Source organism: Otolemur garnettii, unplaced genomic scaffold (genome assembly GCF_000181295.1).
Source record: "Otolemur garnettii isolate 467f Iridium unplaced genomic scaffold, OtoGar3 scaffold00018, whole genome shotgun sequence".
NCBI classification, from domain to species: Eukaryota; Metazoa; Chordata; class Mammalia; order Primates; family Galagidae; genus Otolemur; species Otolemur garnettii.
In genome coordinates this window covers 26,543,366-26,557,526 of record NW_003852413.1, presented here as the reverse complement: position 1 = coordinate 26,557,526, position 14,161 = coordinate 26,543,366, and the positions used below count along the sequence as shown (strand labels likewise).

Below are 14,161 nucleotides of genomic sequence, written 5' to 3'. Positions count from 1 at the left end.
GTCATTATAGCTTTTAGGAGGTCTGTTACTCACAAAGAAAACTCACCCTTTCCTCTGGATGTTAAATATTGATTCACATTTTTAGGCGTACTAATCTTATCCTTAATCCATTCTTTATCATATATTGTTTTATTTTTACCCCTTGGACTTTTGTAAAAATTATACTTCGTTCTTTTTTTTAGCAAAAGATATTATAATTCAACCAGCCTTATAGTTTCTCTCAAGGAGTTTCTCAAGGAATGTTGGTCCACCAATTGGGGGATAATAGATCCTAGAATGCATCAGGATTATAAATGGGGGCCAAGATCTACTACCATTTATTGTCTGGGAGGTTAGAATGAGAAAAATGGGAAGAGAAAGCAAGATGAACCACTAGCAATAAAAATGCTATATTTATGTGGCATTGTATATTTTTCCAAAGGATTTTCTTACCCTAAGACTTAAAGCATATGATGCCAGGAAAAAAAAAAAAACTTTATTCTTTAACCAAACCAGGTGAAAGCTACATTTGGGTATGGAGCACGTTAGTTCATTTTCTGTGACACAAGGTCAAAATACCTGGGATCCAACAGAATCAAACAGAAAGTGCTAGAAAAAAAATTCAATATATTGATCCGACTAAGCCTGAAGTAGATGTATTAAATTTTGTAAGCAGAAAGTGGTATTTTTAAAAATCACTACAATTTTACTACTATAATAAATTTGAACTCTGAATTGGGCCACTTCCTTTTTGACCAAATCATTGACTAGATTGGTCTGTCAGTTCTACCATGACTATTGCTGTTACTCCTAATAATAGTAATTTATACTTTTGATATAGATTTGCTTTACTGAAGTAAAAAAAATGCTAATTGGTAATACATACCATGAATTCAAAACATTGGCTATCATTCAGTATGTTTTTCTATTGAGTAATGATTGTGATTTATTAAGCATGCAGATTTGGAGACTGTACAGCTCAGTGGATTAGAACAAGAGCTTAGTAATCAGACAAGGTGTGGTCAAAGTCTGGCTGTCCCACTTATGAGTCATTCATATGACTTTGGGTAAGTTATTTTAATCGCTGTCTCAATTTCTTCATTTCCATCTTCAGGATAATAATGTATCATAGAATTATTTTGAGGATTAAATGAGATAGCACATGAAAAGCCTTGACCCAGAGCTTGTACCCAGTAAGAATTCCACAAGCTATTTTATTTTTATTATCATAGCTGAACTACTCTTGTATGTCAAAACATTCCAAAAATCCAGTTGAAGAGCTTTATAATAAGAATTATGGGAGTGCTTAATATGGTGGTCCAAAGACAACAGAACTATGAACCAACAATTCCAGGTTGTGATCGCCTGGTTGCCGTATGATAAATGCATTAGTTTTACAATATATTTATTCACATACTACCAAATACCTAGGTTAACATGTTTTGAATTCTGTCAAAATCTCATTACTATTGAAAATATTCCAACTCAGCAGGTTTCATTTTAGTACCAGTTGAACAATACCAGTGGTAGATGGAATGTGTTAGTGTGAAGCCAGAATGATTGCTGACAGGCTATAATTTGCTTTATGAAGTGTGTATTGTCACATATACAATTATCTGGTTTATATTTGTTGCTGCTGCTCCTCCAGTTTGTTAATATCGTGGAGTGATGCCTTTATGTGAAACCTAAGAAGGGTTAAAAAATCTAAGCATTTTGGCAGGTGGGGAGGAACAGAAGGCTTTACACAGTAGCTACTTTTTCTTTTATTCTTTTTTTCCTTTTTTTTTTTTTTAAAGAACTGGGACCATGCTACACGCTACAGCTCACCCTACTGGTGAACATGAAAAACTGCATTGCAAAGGAGCACTTTCTTGAAGGAGGGAGAAAAAAGAACTTTTCAGTTGCATCCTGCAGGCATTTTCCTGTTCAATCCACTTTTGACAGATGCAGTTCATTCTGAGAATATTATTAAGCTGTGTTGCTCTTTTGGTTGTTGAACTCACAGGTGTTGTTATAGTGATTATCCTATGAGTGTCTAATCAATTTGGTTTCGTTTCTGATCATTTTTTAAATGTGCTACTCTCCACAAATGTTATCTCTAAAGAGTCTTAAGAAGCTGTTATTCTTAGTATGATTAGTAATTAGCAAACAATATCCTAAGCTAAAAAACAGTCTTTGAGGCTCAACTTATTTCTTGCACATTCAAGATCTAGTTGAAGCAACTTTTTAAAAGAAATGATAGATGGAAACTTTCTTTACCTGACCTATCATTTGTTCTGTAGGCTTAATGACATTCAATACTATTACATTCACTGCCACTGCTAGGGCCTTGGAGGGGGAGGGAAGGGAATATTTATACATTGAGTTATGGACAGATGTAGGAGTAAAAAAAAGGGAGATGGGCAGGAAGTCAGACTGTATAGAACAGAGAAGAATTTGAGACCTTCACTCTACATGGATTGATCACAAGAACTAACCACGCAGATCCAAATGGATATTTAGAAATTGGTGAAGCCTCTAAGATGTTCTGTGGAAAACAGCATACATTTTCTAATGCATGAGTATGTGCAAAATGGTGTGTAATTTATAATGGAAATGTTGACAGAATTTTAGCTTTGGTGCTGCAAATGTGCTCTATAATATATTCACATATGAGTAACATTCCACATATATAGTCACATTTGTCCCCAACATATTTCTTTAGTTGGTGTGAGATTCAATAACTTAGGTGAATGGTTGTAATAAGGAATAATAAGCTGCAATTTTGCTAATCTTACTATAGTTCAGCTTTGGGAACTGCATTATTATTAAATTGGTCCGTGAAACTCTGGTGATATTAATTCTATCAAGCATGAAAACTAACTGGATTTGGATCAGGGAGCTTTATTTATAGCATTTTGCTAAGGATTTATTAGTTTAAAGAGGGAGCTGTGTGTCTCATGGGCTCTTAAATATTAAATAGAGTAGGAAGTTGTATGTTCCTTTCCAATAGCAACAGCAGTTATAACAAAAAAAATTCAGACAATTTTACATTAATTTCAATTTCTTCATGTTATCCAAAGATCCTTGATGATGTCATGGAAAACTTTAGCAAGTATTTAACTATGGCTTATAAACAAACACTTGAGTGCAGATGTGAGTGGAGTCTTTATAATACGGCTTACGGTTAATTAGAAGGGAAATAAAAGCTGATGAAAAACCGAGCCTTTCCACATTGAATAAGCAAACATATACTTCTATGTTTTATCTATCGTTCTTCTCATAGTTTGGGTTTCTTAAAAACCCTTTAAACTGTTCTCTTTTTTCATTTATTTCTTATTTCTTTGCTAAAATTGTCATTATGGCCTTTTTTTTATCCCTAAATAGTACCTGCAAGTTTGGGCCTAGATAGGTTTGCATGAGTTAAAATAGTTACAAGGGGAACATCATCATGGTTCATTTTTTCCCCCTCTTTTATTTGGAATTGAATTAGTAAATGAAAGTTTTTTGCAGTTTAATTCACTTCTCCATAAAGTTTATGGAGCAGCAACAGCTGGTTGAATCCGTGGCAGAAAAAGCCAACTTCTAGTGGCCAAGCTATTGTTTCAGAATTAAGGGGGAAAACTCATTAACTGTTAATGAAAACACAGGGAATAAAAACAAATAGCACAGAAACCCTAGCAAATAATTACCTTACACCTGACACAAAGCTGCTTTATCTTTCTGCTCCAACCCTCAGAAACTCCCAACTTATCACTCTATAGAGCATGAATGAAATTGAGTTTGACTCTCAGAAAAGAACGATAGAGAAATCATCCCGCTTATGGGCCCCTCAGCACAATACTCAGTGGACAACCTGCCATTGAATATAGTAAGGAGTGTATCTAGTGCCCAATTCTTATGACACGTAGGCTAGAGGAGCAAATTACCTGCTAATAGCAGGTGAACCCTTGATATAGTTCCCTAGATCTTGTTTAGAAATACAAAGAGAAAGGACTGAAGGTAGTAGATGTGATTAATGGAGATATGGTGTGTTAGAATATATATCTGTATAGAAATATATTGATTCTGAGTGAGTTGCAGTGGGAAAGTATGTCTCCAGTGGCAAGGGGTCTTGCTTGTGAGAAAGCCACTCTAAGCAGATGGAGTTCTGAGCCCTAATTGTAGAGCTGCTGAGTGGAAATGTCTGTCACTATAGTTTGTGATCATTTATGTCCAATCCCACTGGACTACAGTTGTGGCCACTTAGAACCGTGATTGTCAGAGCTATAGACGAACCCAGAGAACATGTGTGGATATGTTTTAGGGGAAAAACAATGTTCTAAACTTAAACAATCCAAAATGACCAGGGTAATTGCCTCTCTTCTATAAAACTTTTCACCCATGCATCTTGAGTAGCTGTAATCATTTTAATTACATGGGAGTGTCTATTTGTGTAGTGTTATAGACTTGTTTCTGTATGTGCCCAAGGGAGTTGAACCACTTGATATGACACTAAAAACACTTATAACAATGTCTCCATCATCAGGAACTAATTGCGCTTGGATGCAAAGCATATTTTTAAATGTTCCCTCACCACAAACACTTGTAGTACTGGCCTACATTCTGTTTGCCACACTGAGTTATCTACCTCTGTCTTGTTGCATACTTTACAGAGGAATGGTCTTGTATGGGACACAGGGGTGGCTGTTAAAAACTCACTTTGGGTAACCACACTCAGAAACCACAGGAATCACATGGAAATGACTTTTTCATCTGAAGTTAGTAAATCAAGGGCCAAATCCAGACAGGTGTTTTGGGTAAGACTTTAAAAACTGAAGCTGTAAATACAATATGATATCCTGGAACAGAAAAAGGACATTAATGGCAAAAAAAAAAACAAAAAAAAAAACAACTTTGTGAAATCCAAAGAAAGTCTGTAGTCTGGTTAATAGCAACATACCGGTATTAATTTCTTGGTTTTGGCAGATATACTTCAGTTATGTAAGAAGTTGACATTGGGAGACCCTGGGTGAAGGTACACAGGAACTCTGTACTACCTTTGCAACACTTATAAAACCTGAAACTATTCTAAAAGTTTATTAAAAAACCACAACAAAACAAAAACCCTTCCTGATCTGTGTATGAAAAAAAAAAAAAGCTCAGAATACTAGAATGCATAGGAGGAGGTTCTTTTCTTTCAGTGTTAGATTTGTCAAATTTCTGAAGCAAGCAGAAAATTTTCAGTTCAAACGATCATTGTAAATAATATTTAGTATAGCCTACAAATGTTAAATTTTGCTTGGCAATTCAATACTTTTTAAAAACAATTTTCTAAGGATTTTTATTTGGTTCAAAATAAACATTCTGTTTAACTTTGCAGCTCAGTTTCAGATTACCAGCCAGCCAGTCCATTTAGATTGTGTTGATAATATAATTTCAGTGGATTTGCAGTGTTATAAAATTTGAGTGTTTTAACCCTCGGTATAGTATTTGTGAATTTTTCTGATTACTATGGAAATTACCACAGTGATGCTTTAGGCATAGCTATAAACTTTGTATCCTGATCAGTAAACTAATAAAGGACGGCATTTCTGCTGGCTTTAGCCAATGAATGTTGTGTGAGGTTTTAAATTTTTTTACTTTTTTTTCCTACAATAAACTCTACAGTTTATTCTAAAGTCCTATATTTGCAGGTGTTCGAATATCTACTACTATTGAGCATTTGAAGATTCTAGATGTGATTACCTAATTTATGGAAAGAGAAGGCAGCAGCCATTCTCTTTTTATCATTTTATGTCCTCCCTATCTTTCTAGTTTAATTGTAGGAAATAAACCTTTAAAGTGAGGCAATACAGATTCTATGTAGGTTGTTTGGTTTCACTGCTCCCCAGTTGAAATCCAGGGCCAAAACTCTGCAGTGTTTACTGAGATTAGCACTGGTGATTTCCTTTGGAAATTAGTATTTGAGATAATATTAAATTCAATTGAAAATCCCCTTTTCATGTTTATAAAATGAACTAAGCAGCTGTTGGTGTCCTTTTATCAGCAGACTGTACCTCTGTTTGGGGGATTTTAAGGAAAGCCATTTGCAATGCAGAGCCTTTTCTTCCGGTTTCTGAATGAGCTAACATCTTCCGTCTGAACCTTTTAAAGTATCATAATAGCATTGGCCACTTCTATAAAATACAATCCAATGTATGTTGAAAATACCCAAAAGGGATTAGCATTGTTTTTAATTGCATAATTCAGTATTGTATATGCATTACCTTTTATCAAAGCCATTTTACAGAACAAATATTACCTTCTTAGAGCTTTTAGAATTCCTAAGAGGTTGGTTGCACAGGCTGTAAACTAGAATTACAAAGAGAGAACTTTGTTAAGGTTGCAGAACAAACAGGAATAGAATCCAGCAAAGTCTACATTCTCTCTATTTTTACTTCTTTTACTTTTCAGAGAAGGAAAGAATATTGGCCTTGCTACATAATATTGTAACACGTAGAGGGTTAAACTTTGTGTCATTCTTTCTATTTCATTTGGAAGTATAAAGAGAAAGAGGCATTCAGGGTAAAGGTGTAATTATTGGCGACATAGTGTATATTAATACAAATTTATGTAGCTAAGTTTTCATTCTAAATGTGATGGAGAAGCTTCCCTCTGGTGGCACAAGGTATTCCTTCTGTAAGCTAACAGTTCCTAAAGTTCTAGTGAATTACTTGAGTGGAAAATTTTCCATCCAGGTAAGTTGGTTGTTGAACTTATTTATCTGTTTCTCATGTATTAATGGATAGTGGCCATGTTTATTATCAAGTGAAAGATACTTTTTTTTTTTTTTTTTGGTGACTACCAGAACAGCGATATAAATACTTTTATAGAGATGTCCAAAGGATGACCTTATTTTCTTTCCTTTTTGTCCCTCAGGGGGAGATCTTGGACAGGACAGCTTTGATGATAATCACAGTGGAACTCTTGGCCTGTCCCTCACATCTGATGCACGCTTTTTGTCAGACTATCAAGAAGAGGGTGAGTGTCATCTTTCTAGCTTTTGGGTGACCACCATACTTTGTTAGCTTTTGTCCTGGCTTCTTTGCTTTTTCTTATTTTGTATCTAGCATCCTTCAGTGGAGTTTCTGTATTGGTAATCACTATGTTGCAAAGAACAGCTATTTGTTTCATTGTGGTGCTGATCCTCCTGGGTAATTCAATACTTCTGAAGTTAATGTATTTAGGGAAACACTAATTCCATATTGGAACAGGAAGACATCATTATTGATCTTTTTATAAAAACTGTAGCTCGAAAGCTAAGAGGACATTTTAAGATTTCAGGGCTCCGTTTTTACTGTTCCTTTGGTTTTCTTAGCTTCACTGAATTGTTTGAGATTTGGAGCTTTCATTTCATGATTATTGGATTATTAATTTATTGTGGGTCTTTTGAGAACCTTGAGCTCATCACATTATAAATAAGATATATTGTTTCACCTGTGAGTCCCACATACCTCTGACCAGATTGGTATTGTTCAAGAAGAAGGAAAAGCCATAAGAACTACAAAGCATTTCTTCCCGGACCATCAAATTTACTTGAATGTTTGGGAATGAGAGGAGTTAAATAATTCAGCAGTTATAAACATTATTTTTATATCTAAAATTCAGTGGTATATAACAGAGTGGAATGCAAAATATACATGTGTTTTTGAGGTAAGATATACAAGTATAAAGTCTTTGGCCTGGTAACTGCCAGTTTCTGGCTCAGATTTCCCAAGTGTGAAGGATCACTGTGCCTCGTCTGGCATTTGGCCACTTGAACAGAAGGTTTCATCATCATGGATGTGCACGGTTTTCTTATCAGAGTCTCTTTCATGCCTTTCCAGTGAGGTTAAAAAGGTAGAAATACTACTAAACTCAACATTAAATCGGAACCATCTTATTCATTTAAAGAGTAGAAATAAAGTTGGTAAACGTTTCTTATTTCTTTGTGATATTTCCATTTCTTTAAATTTCAAGAGCTTATAAACCCTATTTCCCCTCTCTTTTTATGTTGTGCATTAATTATTTCATTTAGCCCTTTTGACAGTTCATATTTTCTCCCTTTCATTAAGTCGATAACGTCCACATAAGAACTATGGATTGAATCACACAGAAATATTTTCTTTTTCCTGATATTTGTATACTAGCACAATTAGTAATACCTATGTTTTAAAAGAGGCCTTGTAATGTTGGATCTGCATATTGGTTCAGTAAAAACATTGTTTGGATTGAAAGCTTAATACTTACATTGGTAGCTGATTAATAATATTTGTAGAAAATTAACAGTGTGAAACATGAAGAAATCAACCTTTCATTTGTTTTTGATTAATCTAATGCTTGACAGAATTAGAACAATAGTGCCTCATTAATCCTTAGGTCACTTATTTGGTATTTCTAACTTTCCCAAATACAACTGAGAACACAATAACGAAGCCAGAAAGACCTCTAAGTGAAAATAGATGTTACTGTGTCCTGAGTTAACATTTATGTGCCTTATTCTTAGAAGAGCTCCTGAAGCCTTCACTGAGGAATCAATCCTCCTCTTACAAATTTGTAACCAATCAAGTATATTAGTTTCTCTGACCACAGTAACACTTCAAACTAGAAAAAGAGGTGCTTAGGTAAGAAACAGGAAGACAATTAAAACTTTACATAGAAAATAAAATATGTAAGTAGAATTTATATGAGGTTTCAAAAAAACTTACAGTCTGGGACCATATTGTATTATAGAAAAAAAAAGTGCAAACTCTAAGAGCTCAGTACCTTAAATAAATGAAACCTTTTTTAAGCTAGCATGTATTGAGCAATTATTATGTGCTTTACATCATCTCTGTTCTAAGCACTTTGTATATATCATCCTTTAATCTTCAAAACAGCCCTAGGAAGTAGATATTACAAGCGTCCTTATTTTATAGACAAAGAAACTGAGACTCAGGGAAATTAACATATCTAAGATCACACAGCTACTAACTAGTAGTGCCAGGATTTACACCTGCCTAGTCTGGTCCTAAAACCTCTGCTCTTAACCACTCAACTGTCCTTACCACTGTCCCTGTCTGAGCTACTCAAAAAGGTGGATTCAGATTTGTGTTCCAGACATTTGAGCTGAAACCATACAGATACAAATATGTTTTAAAATATTTTCATGAAAGAGTTAAAATTTTAAAACATTGTGTTGAAAGAAGTAACCCTAATGTCTGGAAAACTCCAAAGTGGAAAACTTTGTTCCCTAACTATTCCCTATAACAGAGGAGTTAATTATGTTAGTAATGTTAAATTCTTACTTAATAGATTTTCATTTTTAGTTCTGTGCATAAAAATTTTAAAAATTCGTAAAATAACATAATCAATGGTAGAGGTAGAGTCTATTTATGTGTTTAAAACCTGATTGCAGGATGATGTGATAACATTTAAATAGGAGTTTCTGTGAAGTATTGGATCTAGCCTAGTGCCAGAGTACCTGATGCAGAACAGGCACAATAAAAATTTATTTCCTTCCCCAGAAAATTAAAGATATATACATTTTCTGTGAAATTGGAGAGATAGCTATAAAGGTGTTAAGATTTTGAGTAAACTTTTTATCCTTTTAATTAAATTTTGCAATTATAGAGAATAGTAACACTTGATATGCTACTTATTATTTTAACAAATACTTATTTAAAGATTCCAAGATAATACCAAGGTGCTGTATTAACCTGCAAGTACAATATGCAGTGAAAAAGCAGACTTGATCTCTGCCCTCATGGAGTTTACCATCTCATAAGGGAATCACACTATTAATAACTAAACAATGGCACTGACTGTAGCTCAGTGGTTATAGCGCTGGCCACATACACTGAAGCTGGCAGGTTCAAACCCAGCCTGGGCCTGCTAAAACAACAATGACAACTACAACAACAACAACCAAAAGTAACTGGGCTTTGGGGTGGGCAGGCGCCTGTAGTCCTAGCTACTTGGGAAGCTGAGGCAAGGGAATTGCTTCAGCCAAGAATTTGAGGTTGCTGTGAACTTGACACCACAGTACTCTACCCAGAGTGACAGCTTGAGACTCTGTCTCAAAATAAATAAATAAATAAAAAGTAAACAAATATAAAATTGGTGTCTTCATTTGCTGGTGAGACAGCTAAGGCAATTCTTGAGGAAGTAAAGATCTTCTCTTTTTACCTTTATTATAGTGAGAGTTATTTTAGGCTCTTGGAATTTTATCTTTATTAGAAAATGTTAAAATAGTTCTCTTTTTTGTCTTCCACCCCCAGCCAGAGCAGTGTCCCAGACTTACAATTATCAAAGGACACATGGTCTAACCCATCCAACCATAACGTTAGTGATGAGAAGCAATAACCATGGTGCGTGTCGTGTTTGGGTCATGCCTTTGTGAAAACTACAAAGAGATCCAGAAGAATATAGAAACCTGGCCAGGTGTACCACAAAAAATGAAAACCAAGGTTACAGGCTAACCCATGCATAAAAATGAGAGCATGTTCCTACCTAATCACAATTCCTTCTCCTTTTTCTTTGCAAATGCCAACAATTCAAAGACAGGCTATATTCTTTGGAGATACACCCACAAGAGCATAGCCTCACCATCAGGAGTGAAAACTTGCTAACAAGTAACAACATTTAGATTTCTAAACATAAAAGCATAGTTTCTACCATATGGAAGGGAAAAAAATCAAGTAGGAAACATTGCACCAAAGCCAGACAACTAGGAAGCTCAGTATCTGATTGCTTTCAGTGTCAAGAATATACAATGGATTTTAATGTGTCTATAATCTTATTTTATTAGTATAAAAATGAATTCCTATGTAGCTACATTATTTTAAAATTAGGTTGGGGAAAGTGATTATTCTAAATAGGGTATAGTGACTCCTTCTGGAAGAAAGAGAAAAAATAAAATAGTTTTAGAAGAAACCTAAAATCTGTAATAATATATTTATTATGTATTATTACATTTTAATTAAAGAAAAGGGATGAATGGGTGTATTGGACAGATAAATCTAGAAAGAAGTGAGAATGGTTTTAGAGCTTATTTTTCATCAGGATGTTGAAAGTTAGAAAAGGTTCTGACTCTGTAGCAAAATGAGAAACAGAATTGGGAAAGTAAAAACCTGTAACTATTACTGGAAAAGAGTAATAATGAATAAATAACTAAAGAAACTGTTGTTGTTTAATTTATAGTATACTTGTTGATTTAAAAGAAATTTCAAACCTAATAAAGTAACAATAATGGCCATTTTCAACTCCATGCCTTTTACGAAAGGTATATTCAAAAATAAAGTATTCTGGAAATAAAGAGAAGCCATATTTTTACAATGTTATTTTTAATACTTTTTGGACATTTCTTACTTTCATTTTAGTTCTGAAATTTTGCATTTAGGATTATAAGTAATACTAAACCAGCTTTTGTTGATCATTATGGGTTTTATATTATAGTAATGGGGAGAAGATGTGAGATGTGAATGTATTTTAAGCAAAACAATCTGATATTGGGTGGCACCTGTGTCTCAAAGGAGTAGGGTGCCAGCCCCATATACCAAAGGTGGCAGGTTTAAACCCAGCCCCGGCCAAAAAAACAATGCTGGTATAAAATTAAAATGAAGGTTTAATTTATCAGTTATGTTCTTGTGGTTTAAGAGTTCAAGTTTGTCTTAAATTTCATTGTGATGAAGTTATAATCATGGAATCTGGGAGTTGGAAGGGATGATTAAAGTCATCTAGTAATAAGAACCGTTTATTAAGTGATTACTATGCTGTACTAAGTGCTTTTTATGGGTTACCTCATTTAATTCTCAAATCGGGACAGAGAGGAAGATAACTGTTATCCCATTTTACAGGTAAAGAAATGAGGCTTAGGAACTTAATTGACCTGGCTAAGAATGACATATCTAATTCATATGAGTGATTGGTATTCCAGTAGATTTCCAAGCTGTTTTTTTTTTTTTTTTTTTTGGCCGGGGCTGTGTTTGAACCCACTACCTCTGGCAAATGGGGCCGGTGAGCAAGCTGTTGTTTTTCAAGGAGCTCTGCTGAGCTGGATGTTTGTCCTCTATAGACATCCACTCTTTCAAAACTTACACATCATTCTCCTTATTGCTTTTTTCCCTGGAACATGTTGATTTTTAAAATAAATTTATTCAAAACTAAAAATTATCCTCTAAATGTTGCTTTAAATACATCCCACAAGATTTAACATATTCTACTCTAATATTCATAATTTCATTCTAAGTGTTTTGTAATTTCTTTTATGAATTCTTTTTAACCTATGTGGTTATTTAGAAATTTTGTGTGTGTGTTTTAGTTCTAGTTTTTATTTTGGTTAGTTTTGTGATAGTTCCCGGGAATTTTCAAACCTCATTTTTAAATCATTGACTTCTGATTTTATTGCATGATAATCTAGGAACACAGTCTATATCATTTTGATTCTTTGGACTTTGCTGAGATTTCCTGTGTGGCCTAGTAATTATAGTTTATGCTTATGTGCTATGTGTGCTTCTGAAGCATTTAGTGAATACTCTTTCAGTGTTTTTATTTTTGTAAGTAGAAGTAGCATTCTTTAAATCTTTTATATCCTAGACTTTCTTTTATCTGCTGAAAGGATTGTGTGTCAAAATTTTCAACTACAGTTATAGATTATCAATTTTTCCATGTTTTGCTTTGCATTTTCAGGGTCATGTTAGTAGGTACTTTTAAAGAGCTCTCATTGTCTAAAAAGTTTCCTCTTCATGAGCTCAAATCCGAACCCTAGAACTTCCACTTATTAAGCCAGATTTGCCGTCTAAATCTATGCAAGCCCCCCTGATAGACTTCATACTCAGTGAGTATAAAAAAATCTTCACAAGCCAGAGGTATCTGTTGTTGTGAGCTGAGGGCAAGGCCTGATGTTAGTGTATAAATTATGTTGTTTCACAGAGTAAATAAACTGTACTTCTTACAATGTTTACTAGGGTATGTGAATTAATGATGCAGGGATTAGAGGTAAATGACCTCATTGATCAGGATAAATCTTAAGTGAAATCCTGCTGACAACTTGGGAGGAAAATATGCATATTGTAGGGCTGCTTTACTTGGAATGTTGGAAACCTATTGCAGGTTCAGTCACTGGCACCTGGTACCAATAATACCTCCTGCTCTAGTACCAGTAGTACCCTAGTAGATGGAAAGAATTAATGGTTTAAAAACAGCAGGCAGAGCCATTTGCGTCTTTCTAACTGATGGGGTCAGCCTGTTACTTTCTTCACATATGTTTTTAAAAATTACCTAAACCATGAGAATGTATTTAGAGTTTTTAGTTCCTTTTCATTCTATAATATGAAGATAATGAAAATGACTCAATAAAGTCTCTTTCCGTATCTTAGTCTGTAAATAAACATACATGCATACATACATACACATTCAAATAAGCATTTATCTCACTTTCTTTTTATTCTTCAGACAATTGCTTTCATCTCTGCTGTTAGCTGGAAGGTATATTTTTCTTTAGTAAAGGCACATGACTCCTGTCAACATTAATGGAAGTTATGTATGTGTGTTTAGAGGCACACACTGTGGAAGAACATAAAACTTGTTTCCGCGTCTGTATTGTGAGGGCCAAAAAACAAATTCCGCAGTAAAACACATACTTTCATGAGCGTGGCAGATTTCTGAGCAAGTTTGTGTTGGCTTCAGGTAAGTCCATTAGATTTCAGATCGTTGGGAGAAATTAAGGAGTCAGTGTTGAGTTAGCGGTGATAAGGGTAAGTAAACTGTCGCTCAGAATTGCAGTGGCCTCCTTCATGAAGATAAATGTCTTATTAGATGTAAGACATCATGTCGTTTATATAGTCTCGTATAAATCACAGATGAAGATGACAAACTGGGTTTCCAAGTTGACAGTAATTTATACAACTTAAACAAATGATGACCAAGGATTACACATATTTTGTGAAGAATTAAAAAACAATAACAATTATCTGTCTATGAACGACCTGTTTTTCATTTTTTAGCCCAGCTGCTGATGCGTGTATAAATTCCAAACTTCCGCCCAGTGCCCAGTAACACACGCTAACATGTGTTGAAAGCTGGATATCTTCCATAATGTTTCTTTCACTGAAAGAAACTCCCTGGAAATTTAACCAAAGTTTCTACATAAAATCATGGAATTTTAAGAGATAGAAGAAGCTTGGCAATAACTTAATCTTGTCTCTGTTTTACTGAAGAGGAA

General features: G+C 34.4%; 1 protein-coding gene across 1 annotated transcript in view; it reads left to right on the top strand.

Annotated features, from left to right (window-relative positions):
- Nucleotides 1-14,161, top strand: part of SKAP1 (src kinase associated phosphoprotein 1) — a gene marked incomplete at its 5' end in the record, with an annotated part of 275,060 nt that overhangs the window by 47,484 nt on the left and 213,415 nt on the right. Inside the window, one exon of the mRNA XM_012802982.2 lies at nucleotides 6,859-6,960. Coding sequence (XP_012658436.2) covers nucleotides 6,859-6,960 — 102 coding nt within the window. The remainder of the gene's footprint in view (nucleotides 1-6,858; nucleotides 6,961-14,161) is intronic.